Genomic DNA, 21,759 nt, shown 5'->3' on the forward strand with positions numbered 1-21,759 from the left:
GACAGCAAACAAACCAAGGAGCAATAAGAAAATATTACTGAATGACTGCAGCTCTGTATAGATTAAACTAATCAGATGACTTAACTTGTTCCATTTACAAAAGAAACTTATATAAAAGTCTACATTTAATCACGCTTTATGGTACCAAAATGCTGACCAACTCTGTGCTCTAATCCTATCACAGAGAATTATCTGGCAATTCAGGCTTCGGTTGGCATTGGTGGATTAAACAAAAACCTAAATTGTACAGAAGTAAGTTCAGAAACTGGGTCTACCCAGTTTTAGCTGTGTAGACATTTTTGAGTATTATACAGTTTGCTTTGCTGAAGAGCAGTCAAACTGTTGATACGAGACATCTCCTTGCATACCTTTCCATGCCACGTCATGTTTGGTAACAACCCCTTGTTTCCTCTTCCTGTACCATGCAGACCAGAGCTGCTTTGTTCAAACTTGAAAGCTTATGTTTAATTCTCCCCAACCACCTTCTGTTCATTAAGGGGTAACAAGTTTGCATCTGAAAAAAGTATCAATTTATGCCATTTTTACTGCAGTGTATCACACTTGTAATACTTGCCCTGTTAAGGATTTGAAATGCATATCCACATATATGTGAATGGAAGAATGCGTGCAAATATATATATATTTATATATATAGGCACATGAAAACAAGGACAATGTTCACTCTATCAGGCAGACAACTAAATGCATATGGCAAATCCATCTGATGTTAAGGAAATATATTTAATAGTAGAAAAAAAAGAAATTAATGAGACCTTATCTTTAGTCTGGATATAAAATTCATATTGCAATTATATATAACCTACAAAGCTACTGCCCTCCCTCACAGACACCTTCACTACAGTACTGCCACCACATGCAGTAATACCGAGTATCTTTGAAAGACCAAAAGTATTCCCTAAACTCTAGGAAAGGAGGAAGATCTACTGTAACGAACAAAGCTCTCAGGCAGATACAAGGATTAAATGAAGTGCTTTCCTTCCTGTGCAACATCTCCCCAGGAACCAGGTGTACCAATTTCAGAGCCACTGTTGAGGTGCAAAATGGCACGAGGCAGCTCTAACCTCAGCAAATAGAAAATCAGCTCCTTGTACCTTCCCTTCCTCCCCACACCCTGCCCTGCGTGGGGTGGGGGTGCGTTGTAGGGATGCAGTACAGGTAATTCAAGAGAGCTAAGACAGATTAAAAAAAAAAAAAAAAAAAAAAAGACTAAAAGCATCTGAAATGAGCAACACCACTTAAATATTTTGTCTGCTTTAAAATGAATAAAAATCTGTGCAAAAAAGCCCCACAACACCAGACACTGGGAATGAGTAAGAAAGCATAAACAGGCAAAATTGCTTATCTTGACGTGATCAAACTAGAAAGAAAGATGGACAATTGCTTCTGAAACTAATGAGAGAAATGGAAATATAGGCAGATTAATTAAAAAGGAAGAAGTGCTATCATAATTAATTCACTACGCATGTCAGAAGAACAGAGACAACAAAATTCTTGTATTGGAAATCAGTCTATTTCAAATACAATGGCTTAGTCTCCTGCCATCATTTACACAGCTGTCTAGATTGATTTTTTTTTGCAGAGGGACATAAAAAACGGAATAGATGTATTCTTCAGAGAAAAGACCTTTGTAATAGCAGATGCAAGTCTTCCTCCTTCCCACCTCTCAGCAAAATAAAGGAATTCTGAAGTAGAGCACCACATGCACGGCTGTTCCTGCCAAATGCGGTGTCCACTCACCTTAGCAAAAGCTGAAGGTTGTTCCACCAGAACCACATTTGTTTCAGAAATGTGTCAGAAAGAAAAGTTTGAAAGCCTTTAATTAAATCATTTACTAATATAAAACAAAGGTAGAGGAAAAAAACTGAAACATCTTACTGCTTGGGCTTACTTGACCAAAAAGGCTTGTGGTGGATTGTCTACCACACAGAGACCTGCGTGGGAAAAACGTGTATTAGAGATTACACCTTCACTTGGAGGAATTAGTACAGGTACTCACAATGTACTTTGAGTGTTATAATACTCAATTCCAGTAATTTTAATTTCTTCTAATTAACATATACATACAAATTAATCTAGAACTGCAAGCATAAACATCGCTTGCTCACTGATCCATTATAACACTGCTAACAGATCAAGCTTAAGTTCTATCATTTTTTTTTGATTATACACATTATTAGACAAGTCTCGTTTCCTTTAGTCTCTAAACAGCTACGTTTTACTACACTCAGAGCTAAGTAAAGTTCGCAGGAGACTTGCTGTCTTACTTGTTCTTTCACCCTTGTAAGCAGAGCAATTAATGAAAAATAATTAAACACCTGGTCTAAAGCTACATCACATAAAAGACTTTTCTGGATAGAACTGATGTCTATCATGCCACTAATAGCAGTAGCATCATTACAAAAATGCAGTTTAAATAAATTCCTCCAAGGGAATTCAGCCACATAAAAAGAGCTGTCATTCTCAGCTTCACAAGTGAGCGTTTCTCCATGGCTGCAGTGGGGTGACCTTGCAAACAGCTGAATTCTCTGCTGCTGTAACGAAAGATGTTGAAATGCAGAAGCTGGTTCCTGAGCACTGCTCCAGACTAAAGGTATGGGATGCTAAAGAAAGCTCAATGCTGCATATTAAATGAAACAGGGAAGAAGGGCAAGAAAGAAGGTGGGAGAGGGTTGCCCTCCATGTAAGGAGGGGGTTAGTTATGACCAGACACCGGGTTTGTTGAGACCGTGGTTCAGGATCAGAGGAGGGGTCAGCCCTTAAGATTGGAATTTTGCTGGAGACAATAGGGGTGAATAAACTGATTAAGTCTTCTAAGAGCAACCTGATGAAGTCTCCAGAGCACAGACCCTGAGTATCAAGGGAGACAAACCTCCCCAATACCTGCTGACAGCAATTCAGGAGGAGCCTGGACAACCTCTTAACACAGATGCAAAGCTGTGGGCCAACCAGGGCCCACTCTTCCAGCCCAGCTGCCCACAAGCACAGGAGGTGCTAGGGAGCGTGTTAATCCCTGGCAGCAGCAGCCATCAGAGTGGAGTTCATAATCCTGAGGGGAGTAAAGGAGGCAGACAGCAGATCTGGAGCTTCAGGAGAGAAGACTTTGTGTTATTTGGGGAACTGGTAGATGGGATCCTGTGGGAGGTAGCTCTGAAAGGCAAGAGTTTGAGAGAGTTGACAGGTCTTCAATGAAACCTCCTCCTAACAAGAATTGCCCATCCTTATACTGAGGGGAAAAAAAAAAAAAAAGAGTAGATTGGAAGATTGTCAGGAGAATGACTTGGCTAAATGGGGAACTCTTTGAGCATTGATGTAAAAAGGACATAAAAAGGAGACTGAATTGAAGATAAGCTTGAAAGGAAGAACACAGACTAACTGCCTGGGCATGCAAGGCTCATGTTGGGAAAGCCAAAACTCCACAAGAGTTGAAACTAGCAAGGGATATGGTGGGCAACAAGAGTTTCTGCTGCTACTTTGGCAATAAAATAACAAAGAAAATGTAGAAGCACTGCTGAGTGAGGCAGTGATTTGTGATAGGTGCTCAATGCCTTTTTTGTCTCAGTCCTCACTGAAATATTATCCCAAGCCATTGGGCCTAGACTTAAAGAAGCAAAGGAACTGTCTGTAGTGCAAGAGGATTCAATCATGTATCTCTCAAAAAACTTCAACCCAAGTAAGTCTGTGGGACTTGATGGGAAGCATCCCAGAATGCAGAGTTGGCTGATGTCACTGCAAGGCACTTTTTAACTTCCAAAGGCTGTGGAATTAGGATGTTGCAGTCTAGGTGGGTGGAGAACCTTGCTGCACTGTGGGGCTCAACGGGTATTGGTTGATGGAAGGACATGGGAAGCTGTCATAAACCAAAACAGAAAGTTCAAACTTGATACGAAAAAAAAAGACAAAAAAAGGAAAGAAGTTGCCAGAGTGCTATAAAAATGTAGTGAAATAAACACATTACCCAATTAATAATATTTTGCAGATTACTATTTTTGCCATAGTAAGTTATGGTATACTAATTTAATGCACACAGATGTTTTTAGAAGCAAGTCTTTCATTATCATGATGTGTCTAGGTGTAAGGATCAAGTTCACAGAAACTGTTTTTAGTAACAAAGCTGCACTATAAGGTATTGCTTAAAATTCTTGATTATGTACCACAATATTAGCATTACCAGGAATAGATATCCTACTCTTGATTATGTAATCAAGAAAAACTTTTGAAAATAATATTCAGAGTACAAACTACTTTTAATCAGCAGCTAAATACCAAGATACTGGTGCTGATTACTTCATTGCTCTAATGACATCTGTAATGGATTCCAAGTGCTGTGCCTGATTGCTTCCCAGCTGATCAGGATTCTGCTCATCACTTCGAGCTGCTGGAATTCTGAGATTTCTTGGAGTTCCTTTGTAAAAGGCTTCAACCTTGCTTCAGCTAAATAGCTAGCGTGTGTTCTTTAAGACAGTTACGACAAGCCCTAAATTGAGCTCTTCATGATAAAACACATTAAGAGAGGAATGTTTGTGGTTTTTTTTTTTTGTCCTTTTTTATTGTCAGGCACTGATTATAAAGTAATGTTATCCAAAGAACCTGATAGACATCAGCCAGTGGATCATAAAATAAGCTGAACCTCAGCTGACTGTAACCATGCTGCAACAGTAACTATGATACTTTCATTAACCCTGATTTTAATATAGTTTTAATATAGCTGATATACACAAGTGATTTACAAGGTAATTTGAGATATTAAATAAGATAAGCCAAATTCACAACTGTTAAAATTAAATCAAAATCTTGTCTTATATAATTTTTAATTTCTCCTACTGAAAAAAAGATTTTTTAATCCTTCCTTTGATTGAACTAACATGATAAGGGAACTGGCACAGCAATTATTCTTTGAGAGACTGCTCTGTGGAGAAGCATGAAAGGACTGCAGTACCATACTGCTACAAACATGCAGTCAGAATGTTTAAATTCCTCGAGGGAAAGAAATGCAAGTACTGGTCTTCCATTCTTGCATGCAAACAATTATGCATTCAAGCTACCTGAAAAGCTATTGGCTATAACAAATCGTAGATTCCCTGTTTTCTCTTATTCATTAATGCACTACTGCAGAAAGACTTAAAATTTTGATTTTTTTTTTTTTTTAAATAACAAATGCTGAAAGCTTTGGCAAATTTCAGTATTCTTATTATAATTTTTAAATTGATCTCTTTCTAAAATTTTCTTGAGGTTTAATCAGCTGCTGACTTACCTTTTTATTTCTTTGTGGTGTTAAGTTAGAATTGGTAAAAGAGGTAATGTATTTGTAAGGTATGAAATATCAAGCACAGTATTTGTATCAGAATTAGTGGAAAGAGACTTGTGCCATTTGATAATAGAATATAACGACTCTGTATTATTATTTTTGCTTTAAAACTGAGCTAGAACTGGTGCAGAAATATACTAGAGTTTCAAACATGTGCCCTCAAAGAGAAGAAATTTAGGAACTCATTCCTCTGTGAGTCACCTTGACCCCCAGAGCTTAACATGGAATGTGGCAGAAAAACAGAAAAAGTGACTGCAGTATTTCTAAGTCTTCCAGAAACTATCACTGCAAGGAACCTGAAAAGGTTTCATTTTTCACATCAGGGGATTTCCATTTGATAAAGAATATGCAGCAACTAAGTTCTTATAAGGCCAACGACTTGGCTTCTTAATGGTGGTGTCTTGCTATGTCTCATACAGTAACAGCTATTAACAAGCCCCACCAAAGAAACTGTTAATATGCATCTTGATAAAACATTGTTACAACAGGGTGTGGGTTGTCTTGCTTTAAAATATATTTTCTTAAGAGTTTTTATTTAACCTTTTCTGTGTTTTGAAGGAGTTTCTATTCCAGAGACTGAAAGAAAAATGTAGGGCAAAATCCTTTGAAACACCTGTTATTTCACTTCCAAAACAGACATCCATACAGTTTAAACTACTTTGTTTCAAATTCCTTTAAAAGACACAGATTCCGATTTACCTTCTATGAAATATTTTTTTCTGACTCAGCATTTCTATCCCCTCTGATGGTATCACACATCTCTCTGGGGGCAACTGATCAGAGTGTGCTAATCCCCAGGTATCTCTGCAAAGAAGAATGATTCGCTTCTATCTCAGGCTCTCATCAGTTTGGACAGAAAGACAAATGCCTGGCTGTAAAGCTGTATTTATATGTTTACCAACTCACAACACAGGAAGTCATTTGTACAAATACAAAAGAAGCAATGAAATAAGACAGTAAATTGTTTCATCTGAAGACTACAATTCCTTTTAGCCGTGTATTTCCTATTATTTCCTTAATGACCTGGTAACACAGGCTTATAAAGTATTAAATAATATAATTTAAATCAACAAGAACTTATTCGGTGAATTAAATAAAATATAGAAGCTCAAGCAAGTTAATAGCTGCTCTTGCAATTTCTTGGAAATTGCAGTAGTCAGCTTCAAATATTTATACAAGGTACAGCATCATACAACACAAGTGATCTCAGCAGTACAACCTATTTGATTTCTTTTACGTTTGCTAGTAAAATGAATGGATGATGATGTTTTGCTGCACTCTGATAGGTTTCTATTTAAAATATTATACAAGTCCAAGACATACACTGGTAAAAGGGGTAACGAAAGATCCATTTCTAAGAGAAAACAAACTTGCAGCACACAACGCTCATTTATCAGCCATCCAGCACCTAGCAGAAATCAGAAGACTGCTGGCTGTCTATAACTGGCACTCATTCTCTATCAACAGAATAGGCCTTAGAATAATGTAGATAAAATCAAAATAGACAAAGGTAGACAAAGGTATCAGATAGAACTCTGCATTGTTTTATGAGCCATTTAGAAATATCACGGTAAACTGAAATTAGATTAGGTTTCTTGATTATTTAAATGTGTGTGTGAAATACCCTTCTCAACAGGATGCAGAACACCTATTGTTTGTTCTGAGTTTCTTTCCTCCCCTTACAAGGGATGCTGAAAGCAACACGTGGAATTCTTCCATAAATTATGTCCTAATCGAAATACTTATTAAACCTCTGCTATGGGAAGGTTAGATGCTTCTTAGGAAGAGATTAGCTTGTAATTCTGGGCTAAACCTGCATGCTTCCAAAATTAATGGAAAAAGATAAATCAATAAAACATTGTAACAGCAGACTTCACATTATGATCAAGCTGCTGAGGTTTTATGCAATATAACCTAGAAAGCTTAAATCTCTCTATCACTAAAATTGTTTTCTGGTCAAAAGACAGTTTGTAGCTTATAAATAACAATGTAATTCAATTTGTCTTGTTAAGCAGTTAAGGTTTTAAAATTCACTTTGCGAGACACTGAATAAATTAGTGAAAGGTGTCTAATGCACTCAAACCTTGCTGGGCAAACAAGGGCCAGGAAGCACCACCTCAGGTAGAGCAAAGTGTGCAGGACTCAATTTGCAAGCTCTCTTGTTGGATTGTTGTGCTGTCAGCTGCACTGCTAAGGCTGTCTGCAGCTCTGTTAGTTATCAGGGCTAAGAAATCAAAAACTCTTTGTTTAGATCTGCTTTTGAGACCACTTGCCAACTGGTAAGATGACTTTTTTATTCACTTCCAGTAAGAGTATTTATCTTAAAATGGACAATATTATGAGTCTGTTTTAAAGCTATGACTGTCCAATTTTAAAATGCACCTTTCTAGATACTCTCTTGTTCTTCCTGTGGTCATACACACACAGACACTGATCACTGCTTTCTACAGCAACAGGACAGAATACTACAACTTGAATTTGCTGACTTGTAGCATTTTAAGAATTTAAATGCTTGATACATCTCAAGAATCACCTAAAAACATCCTATTTTTTCCAAACACCAAAACAGTAGGATACCAAATGCTATGAAAGAATATTGTGAAGTCAAGGGAATTATCCTTGTTGCCAATTTGAAATATAAAGAAAATGCAGTTGATATACTTTTAATTGCCTTACCTGGCATTCCATGGATAAGGTCTCCACACAGCACAAAGAACTTGGGTTTAGGGTTTAGCTTGTTAACAGCCTGCACTGCTTGTTCTGTTAACCTGATTTCTTCTTTCCATTCATCATCTCCGTTTTTAGTGTCTCCAACTGCCCAAGCTTTTATCAGTCCAAACTGAGGATCTGCTCCTTGGATGAAGTAGAAAGGTCCCTTCCACTCATACTCAGCATCTAAAAACACAGGAAAAAAAAAAAAAAGTAAAGTACTAGAGAAACTTATAAAGAGAATGAAAAGTTCTGTGTCTCATTAAATTGATTGCTCTTCACTTAAGTAAGTTGAGCCCACTTTCATGAAAGTATAGAACTCTGTAGTCATTCATATAGGACAAATATAAAGGCAGAATTGCAAAATTTTCCTGTAAGGCATAGCTGCAATAAATGAAAGTACATTAATCTAATTATACCACTTGGTAATTGCAGACTGATTAGAGTAAAAGTATGTGAAGAATTTTGCAAATAGTGCTGGAAATTTCAAGAGTACAACAGAGCACAAGTGTGTAACATTACATTTCAGTAGATTCTTTTAAGACTCCAATTATTGCTCCTTTAATTAACAAGTTAAAACATACACAATGCATTCCACATTTTATGGCTCCATCAGACTTGTCCTTAAATTATTATTGAGTTAAATGCTTTTCGCAATACATTCTCTGGAGCTAGGGCTAATGCCACCGAAGAGAACCAAGGTCAGCAAACACAAATCCTGGCAACATCAGAATTGGCAGCAGCAATGGAAAACCTAATTTGGAACTGCCACAATAGCTCCCAAGAACCATGATAAAAAGGTGGGAACTCAAAACAAAACAAATTTCCATTGGTAGAGTGAGTACAGATGGATTATACTACAGAATTTGTACTGCTACAATTTTCTTGTATACTTGTTTCTTTGATACTACAATACCGAGTAGCACAAAAGAAGTGTGACACGTAAGACTGCCTGTAAGCACGTTACGAAAAAGAAATCTCACACTGAGAAACTAAAGCTATAGCTTGCTACTGATTAAAAACAAAAATTGGTATCATGTTCCCTAGAATTACATCTCAATTCTGAATTAAAGCACAAACACAAGTACACTGGGGTTTCTCTAGCTGTCTAAAGACATTCATCTGTGATCTGAAAACTTCAGTTTGGACAGCTGGGTCTGGCTTTCTCACTTTTACGCTTGTTACGAGCACATCTAACTCCTATTTTGTTTGCCTTTTTTTTTTTTTTACAGCATTTCAACCATCAGAAAGTCTGTGACTACATCAATCTATAGCTGAATGTAAAAAATGATACAGCAAATTATTTCAAATTAAAATACAATAGATAAGTACGTTCCCAAATGGTGTTCGCCTGATCTGACGTACAATTTGAAGCAGTTCTAGACTTATCCCCCACTAGCAGCATATAAGCAAGTAACATGTCTACCACATGGATTCACTTCTGGTTTTAAGTGGCCTAGTACCGGACCTTCTTACTTTCTAAGAAGAGGAGTATGTTTTTTTCAAGGAAGGTTGGAAAGCAGGGGTTATAATTCATCTGCACCATGGATATAGGAGGACTGGGGTGGCTAAGAAGGAATGTGGGCAAGTCCCCAAAGCTGCTTGTAATTGTCATCTGTTGCTATGGCATCACATCACTTTGCCAAATGCAAACTTCTACATTTTGGTTAATGTAACATTTAATTTCTAAACAAAATTACTTATCATCCATTAACATTGTTTGTTAATTCATGCTAGCATTGCCTTGTTCCAAATAATAATCACATTTCATAGACAGAACTCCGAGCCATTTATTAGCTTTTAATTCTGAAATGAAATGAACTCTTCCAATTACATAACTTATTCAGAGAAGTGAAATGATCCATCTATCCATGAGTTTTCAATAGAAGCCTTATGGAACCAGCTGAATGACACGAAGTAATTTAGGTTTTTATTGTGTGTGTCTTGCATGGAGAATGAAAAATACGACTGCCATAAAAATCAGCTTACATCCTGTATCAAAGGCATTGTTTGGGAAGAGAAATCACCTCATAGTTTTTGTAAGTAGAAAGTTCTAAAGAAATGAGTTAAGGAGGCTTGCATCAGAAATCCTTTATGACCTATACAAAGCAAAGCTGAAAAGAGAAAGTCTGAAATGGGAGCTTGTTATGGAGGAGTGCTACAACCTCACACTCACTAAACTGACGCTCAGGAAAAAAGCTGTAGTCTTTGAGCAATGTGGTGGGATCCTTAACACCTGTCCCTTTTCCAGTAACTTGGGAGCCAGCGCTGATCATGGATGCTGAGCAAAATCAACTTATTTTGCAGTGATTAACCTGAAGCCAGTAATTTCTACAATAGTTACCTAAGCCAACAAAGAGACTTCTGTCTATCTTCACAGGAACTACTTAAAAAAGCTAATCTTTGTTTTAAAGGACTGGGTTTCACTGATGGATGGATGCACCATGCTTCCCCTGCTCAAGCCATGGGGTGGAGTGTGGTGGCAAGGGCGGCTGCACAGCTGCAGCAGCCAGGCAGCAGGGTTGGACCTGGTCCCGCATACCAAGGAGGTTCACGTACACTGCCTGGGCAGAGGGAAGCCTGGCAAGCGGACAGCGTGCGGTTGGGGAGGCTGCAGAACTGGAGCTAAACTCTCTGCAAGGCCAGAGCAGGGGCTATTCTCATTTCATGGCATTCTTTTTCCCCTGCCTTACATCTATGCCAATACAGTAGCTCTCTAGGTTTTAGGTACCTGAATGTTTCCAAGCTTGTGCACAGATGCTTTGGTTTGAGTGGGTGGGTGACGGTCATGTGAGGCAGAGGGAGAGAGAGACTGATAAGATGAATTTGTAAAGAGAAGTTCAGCACACAGACAGAACCAAGAAGCGGCAGAAGAAAAGAGAAGCAGAAGATGCAGAGGTGGAGGTGAAGAAGAGTGGGGAGAAAAGGAAAGAGATAGGGGGTGAAAAGAGAAAAACTGAAATTGATGCAGAGGTAATATACGCCACAGTCTCCTGTGGGAAAGAAAAAAAGACAAAAAAAAAAAATCAAATTTAGAAAACGAAGCTGGGACAACAGGAAAGATACAGGAATTGGGTCTACGTAAATCACATTTACTTAAAAATGTTAGTTTAATTAACTGCTCTTAGTCAAATTTAGTTGAAAGTTCTTTTTTGGTATTTGACAATTTATTGAATAGTTACAAAATAACAGTGAGGTTGAATAAGCTTTCTCTACCTTCTTCTTGCTATTTAATTGCTAGAAACCTAACTTTAAAAAAATCCGAGCAGTATTTAAACCAGGTTGCATTAGCTTATCATTTATCATGTGGCACTTACCAATTTAGTTTAGTAGTTACTGATTTTCATCCCCACATAAAAAACACTGAAGAATGTATGCAAACAGAAGAATACAGGGACACCCACTTTAGGTTTTTGTTTATCGGGAACATGTTTCAGTTACTATAAAGCACTATGTTCCGGTTACTATCAAGTACTACGATTAAAAGCAGAATATTGTGAAGAGAACTGTACTGGTACAATAGCACTGGTGCAGATTTGCATGTGCACCAAGCCTTAAGCCCCAGCTGGAACTAGCTCCTCCAGGAAATAACTCTTAACTGCAGCTTGCAGAGCAGTTCACACAGGTTTCCCTGCATCAGTGCAAGGCAAAACACCAGTCCGATTAAACTAAGTTGTTGCTACTGGTGCAGCTTGGCTGATTTGATTTAAAACCCCAGGAGCACTCCTGCACAAGTGCTCTTACAGCAGACCAGCATGGAAAGAGGGTAGCACTGAGGAACAGAATAGAAAAGCACCTTCCACTACTGTGGCTGGACCCAGAAGTCTTCTGCCTATCAATTACACAATTTATTGATGGACTTCAATCTGTGCTCAGACAGTTATTAGCAAATCTTCATGCCCTGCTTCTCCCTCACCAGCTGTTCGTTAGCACCTCCAGCAGAGCAGGTATACATAAGCCACGCAAATGACCCTCAGCTGCTCAAGTGGTAAGAGAGCACCCCAGAAGGCTGCTTGGACCTGTCTGTTGCAGTGGATCACAAGAGTGCTCAGACAAACCACCCTGCTGGTATGCCAGGGGAATGCTGAAGTCTGGCAGAAGGTTAGTAACAAACAGCTGTTTTTGCAGTGATCATCCAGTCATGATCCAGGTCCTCGATGTTTCTCCATAAGGTTCCAATTAAAGAGCATGTGCAGTCGCTATCGTCCCTTCAAATGCAGCAAGCGATGGCTTTTATGTGAATGACATCAAAGGCATCCTTCTGGCTAGGAGGTTCAATTTTCAAATCCATGGGGGGTCCATTTTTCAAGCCTTTAAATAAGCTACATAGTTGCATTAGACAAAGGTAAAGCAATAAAAGACAGACTCAATTAGTAAATATATTTTTTACCTTTTCCCTTGCATCACAAAACTGAACAGAGCTGAGAACACCTGAAAATTGGTTCTTTATCACTACTGGCACAGAGGTCATTTATGACTTTTTGAAATTACCACAGCAATCAAAAACCACAAATGCCAGACAGAAGTCAGCAGATTTCTCAGACAAGTGATGTACATAGGGCACCCATTTCTGAAGGAAAAACAAGGTCTGCAAAGCTGCTCCAACAGAGCCCCACAAAGCTCCTATTCCAAATCTGTTTTGTTTGCAGGCCTCCTTAAGAGCTGTACAGCTGATTGCCACAGGAGAAGTCCAACTTCCGAACACGGTGATATGCCTCAGTTTCGATAGCTTCCCACTCTTACTCTGCTCCCATGCATGCCAAAGTATGGAGAGAGGATCAATGCAACATATTTTATGTAGCATGGGCTGAAAAATGGTGCCAGCTTCTGATTTTATCTAAGGATTAATTCTGTGAAGGGCCAGAGCAGTTGGCAGGAATATGCAGGCGAAAACCTGGGTGGTGCATTGTGATCACACACAAGAAGACTTCAGTGACCTAGGTGGGATTTAAGTCAAACCTCACCATTTCTAGGGGACAATAGCTATTGATTGTCACATGCCTTTATTTACTCCCTTTTTATTCTAACTTCTTCTCGGACTACAAAGGCCGAGGAGACCATTAGAGATGTGATACAGAGCACTGCAAGCAGGCCTGCAACAGCCCCGTAGCACTGGTGGCATTTCCAGTGGCACTGGTGGGACTGTCAACAGAACAAGCTCTGGCTTTGAAGTTGCTTTGGTTTTGTCTCTACACTCTACAGCATTTCATGGAAACAAAGCAGTTATGAGAAGCTACTCCTGGCTGCAGTCTCTCAGTGGACACTGCACTATCAGAGGAGAAAGGACCTGGACATGCTTGCTCGGTACGACGTAGGCAGAAATAAATATGAAAAGTACCCTCATTCTGATGCTGGGTTTGCCAGGGAACTTGACTTCACTTCTCTGAAAGATCACTGAAACAACTGAAATGTGGATTTTTTCCATGTTTAGACTCAGATTGCTAACCAAAGACAAAAAGCAAACCAAAAGCATTTAATAACTTCTAAAGCATCTTTTTTTGAAAGATAAAGATGGCCCAAGTCCCTCTTCTGCTTTTAAATATGAAATAGCAGAATGTACATGCTTCCCTGCTTTTAGCTGTCTGCCTGTAACATATCTAGAAACAAATCATGGACATAAGATTGGACAAGAAGTATAACTTCGGTTTTCTAAAGAAGCATTTTTTTTAATGAATGCAGTATTTGTGCATTACAAACAATACACAAGGCAAAAATTTCAGTTCACCTTTCAGTCAATTTGTTTTAATTATTGGAAACAGCTGTTTTCACTCCTGGAGCAGCTTAAAAACCAATAAAGTACATGCATTAAATGTTTAATAATTCCTTGTTTGCTATTAAAATGTTATCAGTAATTATGGTTTCAAAAGATACTGGCATTACTTTCTGTATGTTCAAAGACAGAAGATTTCAATCTAATGAAGCATTAATTCCTTTCAGCTGTGTTTTCCAGGTGTACCTTAGGGACTACCAAAGGCATGACAGGGTTCTGCTGAATGACCAACATAACCTATTATGGGAGACATGATTTTATGTAGCAGCAAAAACAAAAATCTTCAAAACAGGTATCAAAACACATTTTAGGGCAGAAAATAAAACTCCCTAAAGGAGTAATTGCTGTAGAAATGATGTACAGTGAGCTTAAACTATAGAACTGTCAGTAAGAAACACTGACAGAATAATTTCTCAAATAATTTAAACAATGCTACTATTTTTTAAAGATAAATTATCTAAAAATGAAGATAAAATAAACTAAGATAAAATATCAAGGTAGGAGATACCCCCTCCAATACAGTTTATTTGTATTGAGGGCTATGAAATGCTAAACGCTAGTCATCCCTTTATGCCCACCCCCAAATTTAGCATGTAAACCCATTGCAGAAAATAGAGAAACTTCTACAGCCCATGACTGTAGGTGTGAAGGGGGGTGGCTTGCATAATGACAAGGTGAAGTCACTGAAAGTTGCTCAAAGCCCACGTGAAAAAAATTGCCTAATTCTGAGACTTGGAGGCAGTACTGGGAATGGAATATGCTAGCTGGGAAGCAGTTCTTGACTTGTTCTGATCAGTGTAAAACCCTGATCAAAAATATTGCTGTTGAGTTCTAGAATGGTAATCATAATGTGCAAAGATCCAACATCCATGTGAAAGCAAGAAAAAATAAGAAATCAACTGCAGTTGTATTTAATTTCAAAGGAAGGGGAATTATATGTAATTATCAAGCTTTTAAAAAGAGCAAAAATCCTTGAGGACAGCATGGAAACTATTCAAAGACACTATCCCAGAGGCTCAGACCATATGCACAGCATTTACTGAGAAGGACTTGAGAAAAGCCCGAAAGAATCCAGCCTGACTGAACAACGTAACAATAAGGAGGGTGCTAAGAACAGGAAAGCACTCTTATAAAAGCTGAAGCATCCAAAATAAGGAAATCAGGAAAGATTTTATATACTGAAAGGTTAACTTTTATAGGTTTCCAGGTTTATACACTGGTAGTCCAAGAAATCAGTTTAAAAGAATGAAGAAGTAGAAAGAGCATGAATCCAAAATCTAATAAAACCCTTTTTAGAGGCAATACGAGCAGGTAACCTGCAGACATTCACTATGGCTAACAGATGCTCCAGACATGCAAGATGCACCCAAAGATAAAGGTGGAACAGAAAAACAACGTAGATTTTCATATCCTTGTTCACTGTGAAAAAACCTGTGAAGATCTGAGGCCAGAATCCTTCCTTACTAAAGACGGGGCATCAGACCTGGCTCAAATACCAGCAAATGATTCCCTGAATAGACGTGAATACCAACAAACCACTCGGATTAGGTGGCACCCACAGAATTTGAAAGTAACTGAATAAAATAAAAAACACCATCCAACCCATGCAGTATTACTTCTTTCTTAAAACTGCTTTTGTACAGAGAAGCAGGAAGATGGCCAGTATCACTTCTACACTTAACAGAGCACCAAGCAATCTGGTGCCTACTGATCAGCAAAGCTAATAGAAACCGTAACAAAAACAGTTACTGCACTTACTGATTCTTCAGAAAGTCAGCTTTCAGACGGACATGGGAAATCCACTTGATAGTGTCTACTTGAATCTCCAACAGGTGTCTGACCCTGCTCCTTACCCAAGGCTCTTACAGGAGCCCAGCTGCCATCAATGAAGGTTCTCAGACATAAATAACGAGTCAGAAAAAAGGAGGTGGCCAAGATGCACAACTCCCAAGTGAATCTGTACTGGCACCAATACTGTTCAATATATTCAAAACCATCTGTAGGAGCAACTGAATAGCGAGGAAGTGAGGTTTGCTAACACCAAGCTAGTTGGCAAAATGCAAGCAAGGCCTGGTTGTGAAGAACTGAGGAAAGACTTCATTACTCAGAGTCACTGTTCAAGAAAGCTGATGAACTTCAGTGCAGAAACGTGCATGGTAGCACACGCAGGGGAAAACCAACCAAACACAAACTTCATATGAACGACCAAAGCACTAGCGAGTATTACAAAGGTGTTACCTCAATAGATTAAGAATGGCTAAACAGCATAGTTAGGAAGAGAATAAAGAACAGGACAAAATAAAATATATGCTAAAGTTGAGTGACAGAGACATGACAGAGGTAGAAACCATCACTGGTGGGACTGAGCATACAAATACACAACTCTGGTTACCTGCTTCTTGCAGATCAAGGTTTTGGAACCATCAGACAAAACTAGCAGAAGTCAGGTCCAAAGATGCTTCTGAAACACATAGTTAGGCTGTGGAATTAGGATTATTCTTTTTGAGTAATTTGATATTACTTATTTTTTTAATTTTATATTTGTGGTGACTTCATTTTTCTCACCAGATCTGATCCTAGCTCATCTCTGCATGAGCAATCTGAGAATTTAGCCACTGAAAGCACCTGAGGCACTCAGGATGCTTCCTCCTGCACCACGCGGTCTCCCTGCTCTCACAACTATTTTCTCACACATACCAAACACCCTGCAAAAACACAAAGAGGACTATTTCCTCCACTTGAGGAAAAAATAAATCAACCTGACAACAGCTGATGGTACTGTTGCTTGTATAGTTACTTGAAAAAGTGCTCTACATACTTTCCCAGAAATTCTTTGCATGGCATGCTGTAGCATTAGAGTTTTTGGAAGAGGTGGTAGGGAAGACAACAGAACTTACCTAAACATACAGTTCTGTGTGTAGTCACTAAAACACTAACAAAAGTAGTGGACATCTGAAGCATGGGTAAAAAAGATAGAGAATGTATTAAAAAAGCCAAAACATACAGAGGTCTCCTTCCAACAAAGCAGGGAATTTATGTGGTGTTTGCCACTACGCTCCATCAGTTACGTGGATATTTTAGACACCTCACTTTGAGATTCTGGTTCACATAACTCACATATCAAGACTAGATCAGAGCAGGTTAGGGGTACAACGTCCACACATGTGAAACCAGACTGAACAAATGCCTGTTAGGGGATAGGGCGTGGAAGCATGATTTTGCAGACAGGCTAGTAAGAAAAAAGGAAATTAATTGCCAAAGCATAACAGTAGTGGTAAATATTTTATGTAGCTACCTGCTTGACAGAAGGAATTATGTCTGTAGGATGAATGAACTCTAAAGCCAGAGGAAAAAAAAAAAAAAAAAGGGACAATTGGTTTACATTTCAAACTGCAAGAAACTTGGCCTCAGTTTTGTTAGCCCTTGAGTATTTTTTTTTTCTTTTTCCCAATCATTTAGTCATTAAAACATTGAACTTTAGACTCTTAGAAGAGAGCTAAGTAAAACATTAATATAGAAACATTGTACTTAGAGATGGTAGTTGGGCTAGACATCCTAAACAACATTAAAAGGCAGCAGTCATTGAGAAAAGCCTTAATCAATATTTATTTACAGAACACCAAACAAGGACACTCTGGAAGAATGAAACAAACCTGGAAAACAGGTAACCAAATCACATTTTTGTCCATGTTTAAGGCAATTTTCAAGAAGAACTTGACACAAGTTTTCCCAGAAATTTTTACACTGCCTTGAGCACTCCTTTTATTACAATTTCCCTATACAGTTGATGTAACTAGATGGCTTGTCTGCCATCTGTCCCCTCAGCAAATGCTTGGCATTCTGTTCCAAACCAACCAGACCATCTGCAATTAATAGGTTGCCAGAATGACAGTATACATATACTTCACATGCTCAGAGTTGGTGATTTCTCTTTATTTGGCAACAAGCAAAGCCAAATATTTCCAAATGATACCCAAGAAAATACGGCAGAATCGCTGGGACTGAATAGCCCTGCCCACCTTGCCAGACCAATACAACTTGTAATTTATAAACAGGTATACGGCAAGGGAACACCTTCCGTGTGTGGCATCAGGAAGTGACTGCTGAAGCTGCCAGGTGCCTTGAGAGACCTAGGAAAAGCGCAGACTCTCCATCCTTGGAGACTTTTACAAAGAGGTGCGATACAGGAGGATGCTCGGTGCTGGTGTGCCCCCAGGAGCAGCCGAAGCCTCACACTTCCTTCACCTGGGAGGAGGCAAGAGTGGTCGCTGCCCAGGTGAGGAGGTCTGTGATTCTGTCTCAGGTGGAAGCAGCAGGGAAGGAGCCACTGCTGCCCTCCACCTTGCGAGGGGCTGCAGCACCCTGAGGCAGCCGAGGCCCTGCTGGGCTCCGCAGGGACACCTGCAGGGCCACTGCCCGGGCGAGTGCCACGAGCCGGGTCACCCACACGGCTGCAGGCCCCCGGCAGTACGGCGCCGGGACCAACCAACAGCCGCACAAGTTGCGGAGCTCAGCCTCAGCCGCACCTTGCCGGCCCCGAAGCAGGGCTCCGGCGGGGGGAAAGGCCCAGGCCTGGGGAAGGCCCCGGCCCGGCCCCGCTCCCTGCTACAACCGCGGGGATCCCGGCCCGGTGCGGGCTGCCCGGTGCGGGCTGCCCGTGCCCGTCCCCCCCTTCCCTACCTCCCGCCCGCCGGAGCCCGCCGGCCCGCGCCGAGGTTCGGCGTACCGTGGCGGAAGGCGGACAGGGCCCTGCCCCGGGCCCTCCGGAACGCGTCCCCCGTGGCCGCCATGCCGAGAGAAGCCGTTGCCGAGAGCCGCCGGGCCCCGGGCCGCCGAGGGGGCGGCACCGCCTCCGCCGGGGTGGCGCCTGGGCGCGGGGGAGGCCGGCCCGGCTGAGGGGGGCGGCTGCGGGGGGCGGCCCCGGGAGGGGGGAGCTAAGGCGAAGCGGAAAGGAACACACACACACCCGAAGGAGCAAAAGTCGGTGAAACGCTGCAGGATTTTCTTCAAGTGTTTCCTAACGTGTAAAGTGAAGAAAGCCAACGTCATCTGGAAGAACTGGCACTCTTCCCCTGCACCGTGAAGGGATGTTTTCCAGCTTGCACTGCCTTTGCCTCAATTTTACTCGCAAAGTTGCACAATCACAGAATCACAGAATAGTCTAGGTTGGAAGAGACCTCCAAGATCACTGAGTCCAACCTCTGACCTAACACTAACAAGTCCTCCACTAAACCATATCCCTAAGCTCTACATCTAAATGTCTTTTAAAGACCTCCAGGGATGGTGACTCAACCACTTCCCTGGGCAGCCTATTCCAGTGACTAACAACCCGTTCAGTAAAGAAGTTCTTCCTAGTTCTTTCATTTAGGTTGAAAAAGAGCCTAAGGATCACCAAGATCCAACCACCACTGAACACTACATATCTGCCGCTACCCCACGTCCCTCAGTGCCATGTCACCACATCTCCTAAACACCTCCAGGGATGGGGACGGGGCCTCCCTGGGCACCCATTCCAATGCCCACCCACCCTCTCTGTCAAGAAATGCATTCAGACATCCAATCTAAACCTCTTTGGCACAACTTGAGGCCATTGCCTCATGTCCTATCACTTGTCACCAGAGAAAAGAGACCAACATCACCACCAATGGTTACACAAAAACAGTACAGGCACAGTGCCTGTTCCCCACCACGTGAGCTGCCACGGCCCACACGGTCTCCGTGTTCATGGGCAGACTGTGTGGTCAGGCCATAACAGTATGAGGTAACCCTTGGGAGGCAAAGTTCTCCTAATCTTTTCCGTACCGGAGTCCCTTTTTGACCCAGCACTGTAGGAGAGGCCGCACAATGGTAATTTCCTTGGCAGGACAGCCACAGTCCCATTATTCTTCACCATTTGACATGGCTCTGAGTGCCTCTTCATTCGTCCTATGAAACATGCAGTGAAGCATTGGATAAGGCTGCTGTCATTGCCTAAAACACGTCTAGATTATTTTTCCATCTGTAAAATGGGGGCATTATTATCCCTGAATGAAGACCATTTTGATGCCTGTTTCATTCCTGCTTGTAAACTACTTGATGATCATTAGATGCAAAGCTCCAGAGGAAGTCTTTTTATTAAGTCATTTATGTCAATTCCCCTCTTCATGATGCAGCATTTGGTACATTAAGCGAGTAAATATGAAAGTGCATTTGTCACTCTCAGGTGCAGCCTATGTAAATATCCTAACACCATCATAGTAGTAGTTGATTGCAGTCTAATGCTGGAACAGCTCTGGCTAATAAGAGCAATTGGTTAAATGATCCAAAGATATTTTTGACCTTTTCTATTTCTTTCCAATTTTCAACTTGTCTGCTTAATAGGGCCATACAGTCATATAGCAGAATATAATCTTCCAAGCTGCATGACTTCAGCTAAACTCAGGATGAATTTTGCAAGTGAAATACCATCAAAATCATGCCAAAAAAGTGTAGAGAGAACGTAACTATTTTGGCAAGACAGCCTACCAAAGTTTTGCAGCACAAGGACATGCTTTTGATCAGCACACAGAGCTACCTTTTTCTTAACCTGGATGTGCAGTGAAAGACATCCATTTTTCTTAAATCAAGGTATGCACATCTGAAAGAGTGAATCAGACCTGGTGAAGATGTGGATGGTTACAGCCATATGGACTCCAAGATCTAGATCTCTGTAATTTCACACCTTTTTTTTTTGTCTCTCTCTCTCTCTTTTTTTTTTTTTTTTTTTTTTTTTTCTTTACATCTGTGTAGGGGGCTCTCTTCTACAATTCTGTTGTTAGTACTGTATTCAATCTCTTTGCAGGATGGGTCATGGATGAGGTTCAGGATGCTTAGCTCTTTCTAGGTGATGAGTATGGTGAGTATGCGGTGTGCCTACACTGCCTACTCTTCAAATGGAATCCACTGATATTACATCTGCATGAGTATTGTCTACTGTAATGAGGATGCCATGAGAAATTTCCATTTTGTAATTTAAATACATTTTCTTGTGATTTTGCAGCCTGAGTGCAGAAGTGTTTTCATCTGCAGAAATAAAGGAACATTTGCATATAAACGTGAGACCTGAGGATGGAGAATGTATGTGCAGGAGGGGAATTTCTGCTCTCTCCTGCCTCCTTCACTCTGCCAGATTTGGAGTGCACATTTTTGAAGCCAGGATCATAGACCAAGTGCTATATTCATTTTACTATGACTAAGTCATTTAAAGTTACTACAAATCTATGTTGGTTTAATTATAGTTTTTTATGGACTTACTCCAGATGAGACCTAGAGAAAGCAGCAGAATTTTGTCATAGGACTTGATTTGTTATATGAAGTGTCATGAATATAATGGCACTGAATAAATAATTTACAGTACTGTGTATCAGGTCTTATAGAGTATAAATTGAGTGCAGTTTTAATAATTTTTAAAAGTTACTGTGAACATACACAGGAGAATATACCATTCTGTAAAAGCATGCAGTATATTGAATATAAGATAGATCAAAAATGAGAAATGGAAGCAGTGAAAAGGAAATGTTTAGATGAGGTTTAGCTTTGTAACAACTGATTAGAATACAGCAGGTCTGAGTCCAAATCTCCTAAGAACTACTCTAGTATGTATTACATCATACTGCCAATCCAAATAGTTCTTAACTTGGAAGTTCTGAAACAAACACACAAACAAACACAGAAAACAACCCAACCCAACCAAACCAGAAACCAACCAACCAACCAAAAAAACAGTTGCAGACAGTCTACTTCATTTCCTACTACAACTAATTAAGTATGATTACATGCACTTTGAGAGACCTAAAGAATGTACCAATAAAACAAGTAATTAATTCTAAAATTTACTAACACTGATGACAAATCATATGAGGAATGGTCGAAGCAGGGAATCTTTTCTCTGTTCTTGGCAAATGACAAGAAGATAACAAATTGCAAAAATGGAAGA

The 21,759-nt window shown here is 40.1% G+C and overlaps 1 protein-coding gene and 2 long non-coding RNA genes across 6 annotated transcripts in view; 1 reads left to right on the forward strand and 2 right to left on the reverse strand.

Annotated features, from left to right (window-relative positions):
* The window catches only part of CPPED1 (calcineurin like phosphoesterase domain containing 1), a 51,452-nt gene extending 32,636 nt beyond the window's left edge, over window positions 1-18,816 (reverse strand). Inside the window, exons 1-3 of one of the 4 annotated variants that reach the window (XM_035339378.1) lie at window positions 18,532-18,816; window positions 16,703-16,757; window positions 8,003-8,221 (exon numbers count right to left, since the gene is read on the reverse strand). In XM_035339378.1, the coding sequence (XP_035195269.1) occupies window positions 8,003-8,221; window positions 16,703-16,757 (274 nt within the window). In that variant the 5' untranslated portion in view covers window positions 18,532-18,816. Of the gene's footprint in view, window positions 1-368; window positions 402-8,002; window positions 8,222-16,702; window positions 16,758-18,531 lie in introns of those variants that run through there. The other 3 variants (XM_035339375.1, XM_035339377.1, XM_035339376.1) reach the window with 3 other exon arrangements.
* LOC118174200 lies at window positions 9,250-16,696 on the reverse strand. The gene is made up of 2 exons (XR_004754586.1): window positions 16,198-16,696; window positions 9,250-11,028 (listed from the first exon to the last, which is right to left on the reverse strand). It is a non-coding gene; the product is annotated as an uncharacterized LOC118174200 (long non-coding RNA).
* Window positions 12,032-12,864, forward strand: LOC118174199. Its single transcript, XR_004754585.1, has 2 exons — window positions 12,032-12,136; window positions 12,685-12,864. It is a non-coding gene; the product is annotated as an uncharacterized LOC118174199 (long non-coding RNA).
* Window positions 18,817-21,759: the final 2,943 nt, after the last annotated feature.

The sequence above is a fragment of the Oxyura jamaicensis genome, chromosome 14 (assembly GCF_011077185.1).
Source record: "Oxyura jamaicensis isolate SHBP4307 breed ruddy duck chromosome 14, BPBGC_Ojam_1.0, whole genome shotgun sequence".
In the NCBI taxonomy this organism is placed as follows: Eukaryota; Metazoa; Chordata; class Aves; order Anseriformes; family Anatidae; genus Oxyura; species Oxyura jamaicensis.